Source organism: Heteronotia binoei, chromosome 13, assembly GCF_032191835.1.
Source record: "Heteronotia binoei isolate CCM8104 ecotype False Entrance Well chromosome 13, APGP_CSIRO_Hbin_v1, whole genome shotgun sequence".
NCBI classification, from domain to species: Eukaryota; Metazoa; Chordata; class Lepidosauria; order Squamata; family Gekkonidae; genus Heteronotia; species Heteronotia binoei.
This window is the reverse complement of record NC_083235.1, coordinates 79,438,442-79,456,808: the sequence shown is the minus strand read 5'-3', so window position 1 is coordinate 79,456,808 and position 18,367 is coordinate 79,438,442. Positions and strand designations below refer to the sequence as shown.

General features: G+C 47.1%; 1 protein-coding gene across 1 annotated transcript in view; it reads left to right on the top strand.

Annotated features, from left to right (window-relative positions):
• Positions 1 to 11,493: 11,493 nt before the first annotated feature.
• TEKT3 (tektin 3) overlaps positions 11,494 to 18,367 on the top strand; it is an 84,945-nt gene continuing 78,071 nt past the window's right edge. The window contains exon 1 of the mRNA XM_060253144.1: positions 11,494 to 12,108. Coding sequence (XP_060109127.1) covers positions 11,530 to 12,108 — 579 coding nt within the window. The 5' untranslated portion in view covers positions 11,494 to 11,529. The remainder of the gene's footprint in view (positions 12,109 to 18,367) is intronic.

Sequence of the window (18,367 nt, the reverse complement as noted above, 5' to 3'; positions counted from 1 at the left end):
GATGTAGAGACAGCATGGTGTAGTGGTTAAAGTGGTAGACTAGGATCTGGGAGACCCAGGTTCAAATCCCCACTTTAACATGGAACCTGCTAGGTGACCTTGGATTAATCATTCTCTCTCAGCCTGACCTTGTTGATTTGGTTGTTGTTATGATGGAGGAGAAAAGAACAATGCTGTCATTTGCTGGAGAGAAAAGCAGGATATAGCATGTGCCTGCTGACTAACAATTTTTAAAAATCAATCCTTTATCAATTTCTTATGAATAGCCCATGAGTTTAGGAACAGCCCATGTTGAGTGATCAATGTATGAATGATCAAACAATGGATAGAACTAAGAGACTCGGTCCAATAAAGGACTAGTGACAAAGCAGAGAAAACCTATAAGCAAAAATAGGCACTAATGGACGATACTGTGTATGTTGGAAGGATTTTAAAAAGGAGATGGTGTTTGCTGAATACATAGCTCAGGCCTATGAATACATAGGGGTGGCTCAGGCTGAGTCATCTGAAGCTGAACCCAACGAAGACAGAAGTCCTTTGTCTGAGCCGTGGTGGCCTGGGAAGGGAAATCCCTTTACCAGCCTTTGATGGGGCGCCACTGATATTGGCGCCTAAAGTCAAGAGCTTGGAGGTGCTACTGGAGCCCACATTGGCTATGGAGGCCCAGATAGCAGCCACTGTGAGATCCGCCTTTTTTCATCTTAGGCGGGCACGACAGCTGGCACCCTTCCTAGAGCACAGCGACTTAGCAATAGTGATTCATGCTACGGTCACCTCAAGACTAGACTACTGTAATGCCCTCTACATGGGGCTGCCCATGTCCCGAATCCAGAAGCTGCAGCTGGGGCAGAATGCTGCAGCCAGGCTGTCACTGGGTCTCTCTATTCGGAATCATCTGCAGCCGGGGCTGCGGAGACTGCATTGGCTGCCAATAGTATTCCGGATTCGCTACAAGGTGCTGGTTATTACCTTTAAAGCCCTATATGGCCAAGGTCCTGTCTACCTTAGGGACCGTCTCTCCCCATATATTCCCCAGAGGGTACTGAGATCTGGATCACAAAACCTATTAGAAATCCCCGGGCTGAGGGAGGTGAGACTGAAGGCTACCAGAGAACGAGCCTTCTCTATTGCGGCCCCCCACTGGTGGAACCAACTCCCTGATGATGATAGAGCCTTGCAGGACTTTGCCCAATTCCATAAGGCTTGTAAAACAACACTTTTTCATCTGGCCTTCAACTAAAGTACAGATCTGCTTAACATCATGGTATGGAACTTAGCACCAAACTGTTTTTAAAATTTGTTCAATATTTAGAGTGCAATTGTTAATTTTAATTGATCTTACTGTAATTGTTTTTATTGCTTTATGGTTTTATTGTTTTATTGTGGATTTAATGTTGTTGTTAGCCACCCTGAGCCTGCTTCAGCAGGGAGGCCGGGATATAAATGCAAAAAATAAATAAATAATAGAGGGAGACAGTTCTAGGCAATAGAGAGCAACATGGCAGAGGGCAAAGTAGTAGATATGAGAAATGGGAAGTGACAGAAGCAAATGTGAAGCAGACAAAAAAGGAAATAAACTGCTGTGCTAAGGAAAGAAACACAATAGGTAAGCCTTCTTAAAAGATGGGTTAAAGGCAACATGGCTAGTACAGAAAAAATCTAATAAAAGTTCTCAAAAGTTTATGAGTCTACTGTAAGCAGTTTGGAACTATATGGACTTAACTTGGTGAAGTTTTATGAAAACATGAAGTTTATGAAAACAAGTTTTGTTTTGGATGCGAGAAACTTCTTAAAATAAAAAAAGATTTGCAAGTAACATAAATGGGGCTGCAAAAATGTCTCTCTTTGGGAGGTTGCTTGGCTCTTTCTTCAGACAATGAGGAAACCTCTGGTAGGAGGCTTTCATCAATAGCATTGCTGTCCTATGGAGAGTATTGATTAGAGTTCAGATTAATCTTCACCAGCTGGAGTATTTAGCCTAAGGAACAAAATGAGATTGAACTAATTGTGAAGGAAAATACATATTGTAATGTACTGAGAACCGAGACGGTTTGAAGGCAACATAGTTTATTCAGTAGCACATTACAAGAGAGAGGACACGCGGGCCGGGCCCCGCTTATATACATTGCCCGAAACAGCCCTCCTCCTCCTTGGTCAAACTTCCTGCCACAGATCATGATGGGCGGGGCGTATGGCGAGCTCCATCTGGGGACCCAGGGGTCACCTTCAGTCGAGATCGCCATGAGGCCTGCTCACTTCTGTTCAATACATAACACTCCTCCCCTCTAGCTCAGGACACATAGTCCCGCAAGTAAGCAGGAGCCGTGCGCTCCTGGGTAGACCTCCTTGGGATGGCTGGTGGAGTCAGAGTGGTCACCGGTGCCGCCGGGGCCCCGGCCTCTGTTGCAGATGGGGCTGCAGTCTCCCCGCATGGGGAAACCGCAAGCCTAGGGTTGTCTGCGCCTTGTGGCTCGTCTGGTGTCCCTGCTTCCTGGGAGTTGCCCTTGCTATGGCTGGGCTCTACCTCCCGATCGGCCGTAATGGTTGGTGGTGTTGGGGTAGATCTCTGTGGGGGTGCGGCTGTGAGCTCCTCCTCACTCCGCATTTCGACCGGTTCTTCCGGCAAGGTGCGGCGACGTATTTGGTCAATATGCCTCCGCAATATCCTGCCTCCCTCTGTGGATACATCGTAGTGGCGGGACCCTATTACTCGAAGCACCCGGCCCTCTACCCACTCGGGGCCGCTAGCATAGTTCCTCGCATACACCGGATCCTCTAGGAAGAACCCCCTGGCTGCTTCTCTGATCTCAGGGGAGCTACGGATGTTGGTGGCCCCGTCGGGGTGCAGCCGATCTAATCTTGTGATTAGCTTCCGTCCCATTAACAGCTCAGCTGGGCTGACCCCTGTGACTGGGTTGGGAGTTATCCTATTATCGAATAGGAATGCGGCTAGGTGGTGGTCCCAGTCCCCCTGCACGATACAGCCCAGCGCTTCTTTCATAGTGCGCACCATCCGCTCGGCTTGGCCGTTGGTGTCCAGATGGAAGGGGGCGGACCGGATGTGTTGTATAAGGTATCGCTGCATGAACTCCCAGAATTCCCGGGAAGTGAAGGCTGTCCCGTTGTCCGAGATGATGGTGTCCGGGATCCCATGTGTGCTCAGGACCCTGCATAGCGCCCGGATTGCCGCCACCATTGAGGTTGAAGCTACCGGAATAACCTCCAACCACTTGGTGTACGCATCCACCAAGATGAAAAATATTTGGCCCTGAAAGGGCCCTGTGAAGTCTATGTGTCGTCTAGACCACGGCTTCCTGTGTGCTTCCCAGCGTTGCGCGGGGGCGCTGGGCGGTTCGGGTTGGGACTCCTGGCATGCTTTGCACCCTCGGACCCAACCCTCTATTTCTTCGTCCATCCCCGGCCACCATACATAGCTGCGTGCTAAGGCCTTCATCCGTACAATCCCTGGATGTGTTTCGTGACGGGCCCCCAGCACTTGTTTCTGCAGCAGGGGCGGGGGGAACCACCACCCTGCTCCCCAATAAGAGACATCCCTTGTGGGCAGATAGCTCTTCCTTGCGTGTTGTGTATGCCCTGAACTCTTCGCCCTGTTTTCCCTCTGGCCAGCCTTTTACCACCCAGTCGAGAACCCGCACGAGTATTATGTCTCGCCCCGTTGCTTTCGCTACCTCTGCTGCATGTAGGGGTCTCTCCGGTAGTGTTTTGATGAGCATCACATGGTGGGCTGGGGCTGGGTCGGGGTCTATGGAGGGCAGCGGTAGGCGACTGAGAGCATCTGCGTGACGCATCGCCTTGCCCAGCCGGTGGACCAGGGCATATGTGTAGGAATTCAGGAACTGATTCCACTGCAAAACACGCTGCGATAGGATCTGGCAGTCCAGAGCTAAGAGGCCCAGGAGTGGTTTGTGGTCTGTGGCTATGGTGAAACGCCTCCCGTACAGGTAGTCGTTAAACTTGTGCACCCCTGCCACGATCGCTAAGGCCTCTTTATTTATCTGGGCAGAGTTACGCTCCGCTGGGGTCAGGGTCCTCGAGTAGTAGGCTACTGGAACCTCCCTCCCATCTGAGAGTTGGTGACCCAAGATGGCGCCCACCCCGTGCAGTGATGCGTCGCATGCTAAGATCACCGGAAGGCTCTCATCAAAATGGTGGAGCACTTTATTAGATACGAGCAGCCTTTTACGGCTTGGAACGCTACGTCCTGTTTCTTCCCCCAGACCCATGGGGCATTTTTGTCTAGGAGTCTGTGAAGGGGTTCTGCAATGGCGGCTTTGTGGGGCAAGAACGAATGCTAAAAATTTAATAACCCCAAGAAACTTTGTAGCTCCGCCTTGCTCGTGGGGGTGGAGGCTTCCACTATGGCCTTGGCTTTGTCCGGTGTAGGGTGGATCCCCGCCGCGTCAACCGCAAACCCCAAGAACTCTACCCTCGGTACCCCGAGGGAACACTTTTCTCGCTTTACTTTCAGACCGGCCTCTTGGAAACGGCGGAGGACTTCTCGCAGCCGGTTGCTAAATTCCTCCGCGTCCGGTGCGGCGATCAAAACATCATCGAAAAATGGCTGCACCCCTGGGATCCCTTTGAGAAGAGAATCCATCAGGCTCTGAAACACCCCCAGGGCCACGCTCACCCCAAACTGCAACCGCCGCACCTTAAGCGCCCCCCTGTGGGTAACTATGGTCTGTGCTTCTGCTGTCATGGCGTCCACGGGTAGCTGCTGGTACGCCTGGGCCAAGTCTAGTTTTCCAAAGATTTTAGACCCCGCTAATGCTGCCAGAACGTGGCAGATTACTGGAACGGGGTAGGGGTTATCCTGTAGTGCCTTGTTAATGGTGCACTTATAATCGGCGCATATGCGCACCTCCCCGTTCAGCTTCACCGAGGTAACTATTGGGGTTTCCCATGCGGCATAGGCCACGGGTTCCAGCACTCCCTGGGCTGTGAGGCGGTCTAGCTCTGCTTCAATTTTAGGCTTCAGAGCGAATGGAACCCACCTGGCCTTCAGCCTTACGGGTCGCATGTGGGGATCGAGGGGTAAGGATATGAGAGGGCCCTTGTAGCACCCCAGGGCCCCATCAAACACCTCCGGGAACTCCCTGCACACGTTTTCGAATCCCCACACCCCCAACTGTTGCACCCCCACAATCTTTATTCCCAGCAGCCGGAACCAAGCCAGGCCCAACAAGGTGGTGAGCTGCCATTTAACCACCAGTATGTCGAGTTTATCCCTAAACCCGTTGTACTCCACCTCCACCGTTGCCCAACCCAGGATTTCAATGGGGTTCTTTTGAAAGTCCCGTAGCACAAAGCATGCCGGTCGCAGTCTGGGTCGGCCACGGGGGCACAGCTTCCTCAAGGATTCCTCCGAGATTATGGATATGGAGGAGCCCAAGTCCAGTTCCATCAGGCAGGGTTTGCCCTTGATCCTGACTGAAACCTTGACCTTTTGGGGGGTATCGTCAGGCAAGTTCATTACCTGCATGCTGGTTGAGGCGGTCGAGTAGTCCCCAGTCGATTCCTGGTTGGTTGACTGGCGGCGGCGAGTGGTCTTGGCCCGGCAGGCCCTCACAATGTGGCCCATCCTGCTGCAGCTCCTGCAGACCACGTTGCGGTAGGGGCAGTCCCGTCACTCGTGTTGGTCTCCGCAGCTGGTGCACTTGGTGTCGGCGGGTCTATCAGTCGCTCGGGGTTGCTGGGTCGCTCGTGAGCCCATCCCTGTTTGGCGACATAGCTGGAGTGCCTCTTCTTCGTCCGGTTGGCTGGGGCCCATCTCTTCCTGATGGACAGCTTCGGCCCTCGTCTTGGGGAAGGTCTTCGTGGTCCGCTCGAACGAAACGGCCTCGTTGAAAGCATTCTGGAGGGTGAGCTCTTCCCTCGCGAAGAGCTTTTGTTGCAGTCTTTCGTCCCTCAGGCCCCAGGCGAAACGATCCCTCAGGGTCTCCTCTAGCTTATCGTAGCTACAGTTGCCTGCGATTTGGCGGAGAGCGGCTAGGTAGTCCGCTGCCGACTCTGCCGCCTCTTGGTCCCTCTTGTGGAAAAGGAACCGGCGGGCGATGAGTGAGGGTTGGGGCAAGAAGTGCCCGGTGAGGAGTCTGATTATCTCCTCGTATGTCTTCTCCGTGACCCTCGTGGGTGCCAAGAGGCCCTTGGCAATCTCGAATGTGGCCTCTTCGCAGACGCTTAGGAGGACGTCTCTCTTCAGGCTATCCTGTTATCCTGTTTGCTCGAAGGTAGCACACGACCCGCTCCGTGTAGGTCTCCCACCTCTCCGGGGTAGCGGGGTTGAACTCTTCGAGGTGGCCCGTGGTTCTGCTCTGATTCGCCATGGTGACGACAGCGGCGGGCAAGTCGGTCTACAGCCGAGTTGCCTTCGTCGTCTCCGACTGAATCCGCGCAGCCTCTCCGGGCTAGCTAGAATCCCACCTTCGTTGCCACTGTAATGTACTGAGAACCGAGACGGTTTGAAGGCAACATAGTTTATTCAGTAGCACATTACAAGAGAGAGGACACGCAGGTCGGGCCCCGCTTATATACATTGCCCGGGACAGCCCTCTCCTCCGACCAGGCCAATCCGGGTCGGTCAAACTTCCCGCCACAGATCGTGATGGGCGGGGCACATGGCGAGCTCCATCCTGGGACCCAGGGGTCGCCTTCAGTCGCAATCGCCATGAGGCCTGCTCACTTCTGTTCAATACATAACACATATGATCGGGAAAATATGTAGGCCACAATCCAACATAGAGGTGTTTTTTTTAAAAAAATGTTTTTATTTTTATTTTAAATTTACAACATTATTGACATATCATGGCAATTACGCACACGTATCAATCAACGAGCAATCCTAGACTACAACCAAACATAACTCCACAACAAGAACTGTTATCTAGCTTTCCTAGGATCAATACAGCCTAAATACACTATCAATATTTATAGATAATACCAGAAGTAACTAAAGTCCTTCTAATCTTATAACTTGTATAAAACCAATTTATCATAGAATAGATTGCATTTAGTGCAAATACACTGCATTAGTCAGTACACAGAAAATCAAGCAGAGAGTATGACAGAGGGCTCAATATTTATCCAACACAGAGTTCAATGGGCTTAAGAGGGTTTAGCTCTGGGTTGGACTACAGGCCAAAAATAAAAATGGCTAAGCTTTAGCAATGGGGAAAGGCTGTGGCTCAGTGGGAAGAGCATGCAGAAGGTTCCAGGTTCAGTTCCTATCATCTCCAGGTAAATAGACCCAGATGGGCAGCCATCTTGGTCTGAAGCAATAGAACAAAGTAGGAGACCAGTGGCAACTTTAAGACCAACAAAGTTTTATTCAGAATGTAAGTTTTCATATGCATGCATACTTCTTCAGACAAGGAATGAGGTACAGTGAGCAGAGCTACGTATATTGGTCTGGATAGCATTTGCATGGGAAACAAATAAAATGTAATAAAACAGCTTGTATTACCTTTTATTGGTTTTTCATTCAAATGCTATCCATACCCAATGTTCTTTCAATTTGTTAATTACAGTCTTTTGCCATTGGATTTTAACTTTGTACCATTTTGCATTCTAAACCACTGCCCACCAGCTATATGTAGTTCTGCTCACTGTACCTCATTCGTTGTCTGAAGAAGTATGCATGCATACGAAAGCTTACATTCTGAGTAAAACTTAGTTGATCTTAAAGGTAGGCCTCAGATTCAGTAGGAGCTCACAGGAGCACAGATCCTGAACCTTTCTGAGGGTTCCCCCTCCTCCTTCCCACCTTGCCCATTGAATAGTAGGTGCAGCTGCATAACAATCCCTGGATGAGCTCCACCACCTATTTTTCTACAAAATGACCCCTGCTTAAACGTGCTACTGGACTCCCACTTTGCTCTATCTCCAGATAAAGGCTAAGATAATAGGTGATGGGAAAGACCTGAACTTTAGACCGAGGAGCCCTTCTAGTCAGACTAGACCATGCTGATGTTGATATACCAGTGGTCAGTGTCAGTCAGCTTCATGTGTTCATATGTGGTTGAAAGACAAAATTGTCAAAATCTGAGTTAGTATTGGGATGTTCCTGCAAGCCAGGCAAACAACAGTTGTGAAGCACATGTATGTGTGGCTCTTTCACACATATTGTGTGCTTCTCAAAGTCCCCAACTCCTGTTGGCTGGCTTGGAGAAGGCATTTCTCTCTTTAAATAACTTATCTGAGCCAAGTCAGCTGGTAGGTTGAAGAATGCATTTACAATTAAAGTTGCTTTCTTTCCACCTCTCCCTCCCCATCTATCTTCCTTCCTTCCTTCCTTCCTTCCTTCCTTCCTTCCTTCCTTCCTTCCTTCCTTCCTTCCTTCCTTCCTTCCTTCCTTCCTTCCTTCCTTCCTTCCTTCCTTCCTTCCTTCCTTCCTTGCAGCTCTCAGACATCTGACATTTATTCTATGTGGATCTTACGTTAAGCAAGTTTGTCCACCTCTGATCTGGAAGATAACAATGCTATGCTATTTAGCACTTATGAAGCCTCCAGCCAAATACCATGCCCACTTTTCTGCCATCACATTTGCTGTCTCTCTTTAGCATATCCAAAAAGACCAGAGATTCACTCTTGCAACCAAAGTGAACCTCTCCTCAGCGCTGTGAACTTCTTTGTTATTGGATCTGGTATTATGAGCACCTAGGTATTTGCATTAGAGTATTTGATTTCCAAAGTATAATTAGCCACATGAAAGGGACAATGGACTGGAAGTCAGCATGCGGTTACTTGAACCAATAATCTCTTTGTGTGGTCATACTCTCCAAGGTGAGCTTATTGAGATTATTTCAGAATGGTATAATGCTGAAAAAGAAACTGTCAAAACCTTGAGTTATTTTTTCCCTAAGTCTATTTACTCAATATTAATGGCATCCACACAATTTCTTTTCTGTTTACAAAAACATTTGCTTCCCTCCATCTGCTCAAAATTTTACTATGCTATGTGGATTTTCTTTTTTAAAAATGTCATCACCATCAACTAAGGCCAACATTACAGAACTTGATTTATATGTGCATTTTCCATATTGGACACAGAGGCTCAGTATCCAGTAAAGGCCCCTGCATTGGAATTGGCTTGTTAGTGGTTCAAAGATCTTTTTTTTTTTTCATTTCTCTGATTTGTGTGAACACTTACAGAAGGGCATAATAAGAGCATCACTGAATCAAAATAGAGCTTCATCTTGTCCAGAAACTTATTTCCCTCAATAGTTAACCAGATGCCCTGAGAAACCCCCAAGCAAGCCAAGAAAATGGAATCTCTCCTGCTGTTTTCCCAGCAATTTCACATATGCTTCAGCTATGGTTCTGGAGCCCTGATTAGCCTATGACCTAGGTATATATTGAACCATTTTCATGCTCAAGGTTAGACGGCATATCAGCAAAAAGTCACCATGGTATATGAGAGGTTTGTGTGAAAGCACTCTTGACCTATTTCTTCATGATGAGTACTGCTAAGCACATGTGAATATGTGGTTGTTTGAAGACCATAGGAAGTGCCTTGTTGAATCATACCTAGATTTATATGCTGCAGCACTGTTTCCAACAGTGGATGCTTCTGGCCTTTCAAAAGTGTTGCATGATGCTGATGGTCTTCTATTGTTGTTTTGAGACTATATGGGATATTCCAGGTTCCCCACTGTGGTGCCCATGTGTGCCATAGTGACTGCTGACACCTTTTTTGGTGCCTGCTAAGTGGGTGGAGACATGTAGGGCTTTTGCCCAACAAGGTTTCTGATTGACTATTGGAAATTTGACTGTGCAGATCTTTAAGAATGTTGCTTTGGCAGCAACTCTCACTACATCACAACAATCTGCACTGTGTTACTGAAGGTAAGCTGTAGCAATCATTTTGTGGATGGCTCCGTCTCCTTCAGCAGCCATTTTGTGGTACCGACTTTGATACTGTGCCCACCGTGCCATGTAAGCATTCCAAATGTGCCTACAGGCTCAAAAAGGTTGGGGACCTCTGGGCAATGTGAGGTTTTGCCAGTTATTGACCCAACAAATCCATGTGCATATGAATATGGCTAAGATTTATTAGAAGTCAAATACAGAGTATGAACTTCTGCTTAGAAAGCTGTTTCTGAGAATGGCTCAGTAAATGCATTGGATACTATTATAGATACAAAGAAAGCCTCTCCACCCCCAGTGTCCGTTATAGCTCCCATGAGCCAGTACCAGACAGTGTAACACACCTTCTCTTCCCAGGCATCTCCACGGTCAGGGCTACATCCTCCAGCCACACTGGCCCATTACTGTAGTGACCTGATAAGCAAGCTCCTAGCGATAGCTAGCAAGTATAATAGAGTTTCTGTTCACCTTACTCCCAGTTGAACTTTTTTGAATAAAACATGGTTACATACAAGCATTTCAGAAATACAGATTAACATATAGTGGAAACAGAACTTCATGGCAGGGAACATGACAGGCTCTATACACTGTACTGCTAGGTTGCATTGCTAGATAATATGCTTCCTCGATAACAATAGGGCAGCAGTAGCACTCACCATGTTACATGTGATTTTACCCTCTGCAGTGGCTTAGGTTGCACTTTCTTATTCAATGTTATGTAGCCCACATTTCTCACCTTTTGCCAGCACTGCTTCTGCTGCTGTTGCCATATATGCCACTCTTTCAGTTCCCAGCATACAGGACAGCTCTATGCCTAAGGGAATGAAGATGATGATGATGATGTATAGTGGAACAATTTAGAAAATATGTGCATTGCATTTTTGTCCTGAGCTGAAATATGAGTCTCCTATATGCCAGAATCTAAACTGGGAAAGGTAAATCCACTGGATTAGATTCATAGAATAGACCCAATGTTAATTTGGTATAAAAAAAAAAATACTCTACATATTGCCACATCTGATTATTTTTAAAATTCAGATAAAGCATGTGGCCTTATATGTTATTAAGGGAAATTGTTTATATGACAATTATGATAGGTTTCTATTGTTACATCAGGAAAAATCTTGACATGCACCAAATGAGCTGCTAGTCAGACAAACAACGGGACTTTGGCAATGACAGCTAGGAACGGCTGAAATCTCCAGGTCAGCTGCAGAGATGTTGCTTGTATGAAATTCAATATGAGTCAGAGAACTGACTAAAGATCTTCTCTTGCAGAGACAGAAAGTCCAGATGGTGGAATTAGTGGTAAATATGTAATAAAATAATTGAGTTAATAAAAATAATTAGTGTATAATAATATGTAATAAAATAATTAGTGGTAAAATGTATGTAAAATAATTAGTGGTAAATGTGTAATAAAATAATCGATAACTTGCTGGTCTTTAATATCATTACCAAAAAATTCTGCCTGAGGAGGCCTGCCTTTAACTCTGCCTCATTAACTCTGGTACAGCTGGCACTGCCATTGTTCATTTGGTTTCTCAGTTAAGAGGTTCTGTTATTTGACACACTTCGTTTAATATGCACTTGTTCTCATTTTTCTTTGTCACAGGAAGCTTTACTGGATAGATATTTGCAATAATGGAGCTTGTAGGCTCTACCCTGATGGCAACATATGCCCACCCTAGACCAATACCCTCCAATTTTTTGCCAGCCATCAGCACTATGGCATCAAGCTATAAGAATCGATTTCCTCACTACTCTCTGACCCACAGCTTGAGCCTTCCTTGGAGACCCAGCACCTATTACAAAGTGTCTGCCATCACTCCAACTTTGGCACCTTTCTCAAAGAGTTCTCAAGGTCTCACCCCAAGCAAGATGCTCCCCTTTGTTTCCAACAGAACAGCACTCTTTACTAGGTACACCCCAGATGATTGGTATAGATCTAACCTGACAAATTACAAGGAATCAGAAATATCACGGCATGATGCTGAGAGGCTGAGGGTGGACACCTCCCGCATGATTCAGGACAAGGACCAGCAGACTAGGAAAACTCAAACAGAGACAACAAAAAATCTGGGAGAACGAGTCAATGACATAATATTCTGGAAAACTGAGCTCAATCATGAAGTAGATGAAATGATTGGGGAAACAAATGCCCTTACAGATATGAAGAAACGGCTGGACAGAGCATTGGCAGAAACAGAAGGGCCACTCCAGGTAAACTGTTAAGTTTCACTGATATCCAACAATATCTGCTGTGAGTTAGTCAATGAGATGTCGGTTGATGAGCATTTAAATCACCTGTTAGGTTTTATAATATAGTGGGTTCAACGCAAGGAAGAGGCGAGGTGGTAGTGATCATAGCTTTTTATTCCAGCATAGCATAGTATAGGGCTGCACTCTAAGACTGGAGAACTGGGCCAACAGGGCCAACTATATACACTACAGGGTTCCTGTCAAGCACTGAGATTTCCCAATAACAGAGTCCTTTTGTTTTGAATCAAAATATAGGTTTATTGTAAGAAACTCAGGAGCTTTGACAAGGACATAAGCCTTGGGAGTAATGGAGTACCAACAGTTACACTGTTGCTATAGAGGATATAATCAAAGGTTACATTAGAGATGCATACTTGTGTCACGGGTTCAAAGGTTACTATGCAACTATCTATTTTACTACTAAGGAATCTTAGGCTTTGAGGTACCAATGGCCAGCCTATAGTATAAACATTCCAGGGCCAGATGTTTTCGCTATGTGCCCTCTGGGTTGTAAATAATGGGGGAGAACTGGAGAGCTGATGACAGGTTCTCTACATAGTGAAATGTGATCCAGAAATGAGTGCGCTTGACAAGCACACCATTGGATCATTCCAATCAGCAGGGGTCCCATGATTGGAGCAGGGCAGCAGGGATTTGGACACTACTGCCCACTGTTCCCAAGCTCAGTCCTACAAGCTCCAATGAGCCAAGCAAGAACACCATTGAATATCCATATTACAGGTCACAAGCCTTAACAGACATAGTCCCTTAGGTAAACAGGCTTGTGGTGCTCCCACGTAGACTGCCTGAGCACTGGAGTGGATGGAAGGGTGGTCACTGCTTCAGGTGCAGCAAGCAGAGGGGCCAGCACTGCAGGGTTTTTGGCTGGTGGTTCTGAGTGTGGCCAGGTGGAAAGAGCATGACATGATATGCCCAATTAAGTTCGAGGCACAAAAGTCTTGGAACTCACCCAAGGTAAGCACAGTCCCATTGTCTGAGACGAGAATGTCCAGCAGGCCATGAGATGCAAAAGCCCAGTAGAGGCCGCTGATGGTGGCCCGGGAGGAGAGAGATGCCATGGGGACTACCTCCAGCTATTTCGAGTAGGAGTCCACTATAAGAAAGAAAGGGCCCCGCAAAGTCCAAATGTAGGCAGGACCTGGGGTTTTGCATGGACTGCCAATGCTGAACTGATGCTGTTTAGGTGGCACTTGTTGGGTCTCCTGGCAAGGTTGGCATCTGGCAATCCAGGATTCGATCGCATCATCGATCCCGGGCCACCAAACATAGTGCCTTTATTTGCACGATCCTTGGGTGGGTCTCATGCAGTGTGATGAGGACTCGCTGATGCAGAGCTGGCGACACCACCACCCTACTCCCCCACAACAAACACCCCTTGTGCACTGAAAGTTCATCCCAGTGGGACACATATGCTGTAAACTCCAGGCCCACTCAACTAATGGGCCATCTCCTCCACATCCAGTCCAAAACTCGGGAGAGGATCTTGTCTTTGGCGGACAAATGGGCAATGTCCTTCGCATGCACCTGGCGGTCCGGGAGGGCCTTGAAGAGCAGAATCTGGTGCGCTGGAGCAGGATCCAGGTCCCCCGATGGCAGCAGCAGGCAGCTCAGGGCATCTATGTGACCCATCGCCTTCCAAGGGTGGTACTGGAGGGTGTATTGGTACCCTGCAAGGAAGATGGACCACCGCAAGACACGTGGAGATAGCATCTGGGGCATTTGGCAGTCAGGGGCAAACAGGCCCAGCAAGGGCTTATGGCCTGTTAGGATGGTGAAGGACTGACCATAGAGGTAATCATGGAACTTTTCTACCCCCGCCACTATGGCCAGACCTTCCTTGTCAATTTGCGCATAATTGTGCTTCGGTTTCTGTGATGTCCTTGAGTAGAAAGCCACCAGAACCTCACAACCATCTGGCAGCACATGAGCTAGGACTGTGCCCACCCCACAGGAGGAGGCATCACAGGCCAGCACGACGGGCAGCCATTCGTTGAAGTGTGCCAGCAAGCTATTCAAGATTAAGAGGTCCTTTACAGCCTGGAAGGCAGTGGCTTGCTGGTGGCCTCAAACCCAAGGAGCCCTTTAGTCCAGGAGCCTATAGAGAGGCTCGGCCACTTCTGCCTTGTGGGGGAGGAAGGCATGGTAAAAGTTCTGGAGACCAAGAAATGCCTATAACTCTACCTTGTTGGTGGGGGTCAGTGTGTTGCAGATGGCCTTGATCTTGTCTTGCGCTGGGTGGATTCCACTAGTGTCCACTGTGTAGCCCAGGAAGTCAGTTTTTGGAACCCCCAGCATACATTTCTCCTTCTTTACCTTAAGCCCAGCCACGTCGAATTGCTGGAGCACTGCACAGAGGCAGAAGGAAATTCTTCCTCTGTGGCTGTGGCAATCAGCACATCGTCAAAGAACGGCTGGACCCTGGGGATGCCTTTTAAAAGAGAGTCCATTAAGCTCTGAAAGTTCCCTGGGGCCACGCTGACCCTGAACTGCAGGCGCTTGACTCGAAAAGTGCTCCAGTGAGTCACAATAGTTTGGGCCTCGGCTGTGGCAGCATCCATGGGGAGTTGCTGGTATGTCTGGGCCAGGCCCAACTTGCCAAAAATTTTGGCATCCACCAGTGAAGCCAGAACATGGCTTACCACAGGGACTGGGTATTCGTGGTCCTGTAGCACCTAGTGCATTTGTAGTCCACGCAGATGCAGACAGTCCCGTTGGGCTTCACTGGGGTGACAATAGGGATCTCCCATCATGCGACCAGCTCTAAGACCCCTTGCACCATGAGGCAGTCCAGTTCCTCCTTGATTTTTGGTTTCAGGGCGAAGGGTACACACCAGGCCTTCAGCCATATGGGCTTTATGTTGAGGTTCAGCTGCAATGCCATGGAGGGTCCCATATATGTCCCTAAAGTCCCGTCAAAAATGGATGGGAACTCCCTGCAGATGCACTGGAAGTCCATGCTAGTGGGGGTCTGATGGATGCCTGTTACCTGGATTCCCAAGGGGCCGAACCAAGACCGGCCCAATAAGCTGTAGAGGGCCCCATCTACGACTAATAAAGGCAGGGTCCCCAAAAACTGTCCATATTTTATCCTGAAAACCCTACCCCTTGTATGGTGACTTCCAGTCTCTGGAAGTCCCAAATTATTACTGGGGATGCGTGCAGACAGGGTCCCCTCCAGAGCACAGTTGTTTCAGGGTCTGGGCCAAGATTACTGTGAAGGTAATGGCATGGAGTGCCATCTATTAACACAGTAGTCTTAAGTTTTTCCCAGGAAGGCACAGAGAGTAGGCATACCTGGACCTCCTCTGCTGTGAGGGAGTGTAGCTCCTCAATGGCAACAACCTCATGGCATCGGCCATTTTGTTGCCGGGTCACTCCCCATGATGTGTTGTGGTTGGATTTAGACCAGCAAACCCTCGCCAGATGGCCCATCTTCCTGCACTGGTGGCAGATGGCATCCTGGAACTTGCAGGAGCAGCACTTGTGAGGCTCTCCGCACCTGGCACACTCTCGGGCTGGCATAGTCGCATGTGGTGTCAGGTGCTTCTGAGCTGCATGGTGAAGCTTGAGAGTGTTGTTGCCCTCTGAGTCATCTGAAGCTGATGATGAGGAAGTGGCTTGGTGTGTGGTGGCCGTAGGTTGCTCCTATCGCAACTTCTCGTATGCCATTGCCTTCTTGATCGTCTTTTTGAGATCAGTGTCGTCTTTTCCCATAAGCTACTGCCGAAGCTTTTCATCTCACAGGCCAAAGACAAACTGGTCCCTCAGAGCCTCGACCAGCCGTGGAAAATCACAGCAGAGTGCCAGCCTGCGCAGGGTAGTGATGTAGTCTCCTACTGGCTTGTTGGGCCACTGGTGATGCTAAAAAAAGTCAAAGTGGTGGGCCAGGACCATAGGTTGAGGCGCAAAATGGGCCATGAGTGCAGTAATGATTTGCTTGAAGGACATGTCCTTGAGCTTGGTGGGTGCCATGAGCCAGCTCCAGGGTGACCATACCACAAGAGCTGAACAGCAGCACCTTCTTCTTGGGTCCCTTGACCTCATGGTACTTGATGTAGTACTCCAGCATTCCAGCCAGGTTTCCCATAGCTCGGGGTGGGCGATGTTGAGCTTCCTGGTGTGGTGGCCATGTTGTCAGTGCTGGGGGTGCAATGCATGGAGCTGGATGCAGAGGCAGAGATGCGCAGTGTCATGCCGGTTGCTGGGCTCACTCACCAGGATCTCATCCTCGTCGCCACTATAATATAGTCAACGCAAGGAAGAGGCAAAGTGGTAGTGATCATAGCTCTTTATTCCAGCACAGCATAGTATAGGGCTGTACTCTACGACTGGAGAACTGGGTCAATGGGGCCAATTATATACACTACAGGGTTCCTGCACAAGCACACCAGTGGTTCATTTAAACCAGTAGGGGGCCTGTGATTGGAGCAGGGCAGCAGGGATTTTGATCCTACTGCCCATGGTTCCTGAGTCCCCAAGCTCAGTCCTACAGGCTCCAATGAGCCAGGCAGGAACACCATTGAATATACATATTACAGTCCACATACACAATAGGTTTCATTTTTTTTTTTTTTACCCCTATTTATATCCCTCCCCCCCACCAAGTGACCATACTAAAGTTACAATTAAATTTTTAACCATGAGCACACTTTTCCCAATTTTTCAAATATAGCTTTGTTGGCTTCCCCCTTAAATACCCATGAGAAGTATATATCCCATTTCTCTTTTATCTCTTCAATTTTTCTATCCCATATCTTATCTTGTTTTAAACATTCTAATATGTCTGATTGTATATATTCATACAAATAATTGTTCCATCTTTCCAGGGTCCATTTTAAGCTCTCCTTCCAACCATATGCTATCACTGCATGTGCTGCTAATATCATTGCTTTGAAAATGCTCTGGTTTTGTTTCTCAATGTTATTGTTTTCCAGTACCCCCATAAATAACAACTCCCCATCTATATCAATATTAAACTTACATGCCCCCACTATTTTTCCCCGAATTTTCCCCCAAAACTCTATAACCTTGGGGCACTCCCACCATAAGTGGGAGTACCACCCTTCTTTTGCATTACAGTGCCAACAATTTGGTTTCATCCCTTTAATCATATATGCCAATTGAGCCGGCGTCCTATACCATTTCAAGATTATCTTCCTTTCAAGTTCTCTATATTTCTCTATCTTAATTTTCTTCAAATTCATCATTAACTTATTCACCTCCTCATCAGTTATTTGTTTTTCTTTATTCCATTTGTTCTTTAAGGTTCTATACATGAACTCCTTATCTTTTACCAATTCAAGGTAAATAATCCCTGACAGTCCTTTCTTCCTTTCATCCACATATAGTGCCTTTTCTATAAAATTGTCATCTCTTTTAATAGCATCTTTATACTTTTCTTGTCGGATTGTTTGATATAATCCCATTAGATTTAACCAATATTGTTTCCCTATCTTACAGTTCAACTCCTGAAGTGGTAATAAGGCCCCTTGGCTATTGTACAAATCCTTGACTCTTATTATGTCTTCCCTTTGCAGCTCTTCATAGAATTTTGGGTTCATCTCTTTTCCCCAGATATCCTTAAGTGGGGTCCATTTCGAGGTTAAAGGCATTAAGATCTTTTTCCACCTCTTCCACACAATTAAAGCTATTTTTCTTGGACCTTCGGTTTGTATCATTACCTTTTTTATCTCTCTCGTGTAAATTCCACTACTACCTGCTCCCTTATTGACTGCAGATTCAAGTCTTACCCATTTATCCCCTTTCCTCCATTCTAACTCCATCAGTGCTTTCAACTGAACTGCATCATAATAAGCTTGTAAATATGGAACTCCCCATCCTAATTCATCTTGGGGCATATATATCAACTTTTTTTGTATTCTTGCTTTTTTCCGACCAAAGACCCAATTTTTAATATGTTCATCCCATTTCCTTATCGTTTCCTGATCTAATCTTATAGGAAGTACTTGAAATAAATATAGCAGCTTTGGGAGTATAAACATTTTTATTGCTCTAATTTTCCCTAGGATACTCAAATTTTTGTTCTTCCATTCCTTCAATTTCTTTAAAATCTTTAACCACACCTTATTATAATTCATTTTTTGTAGCCTCTCTATATTTTTATTAAGATAAACTCCTAAATATTTAATTTTGCTAACTCCTGATTTCATCCCCGTTAAGGCTAATATTGCCTTCTTGG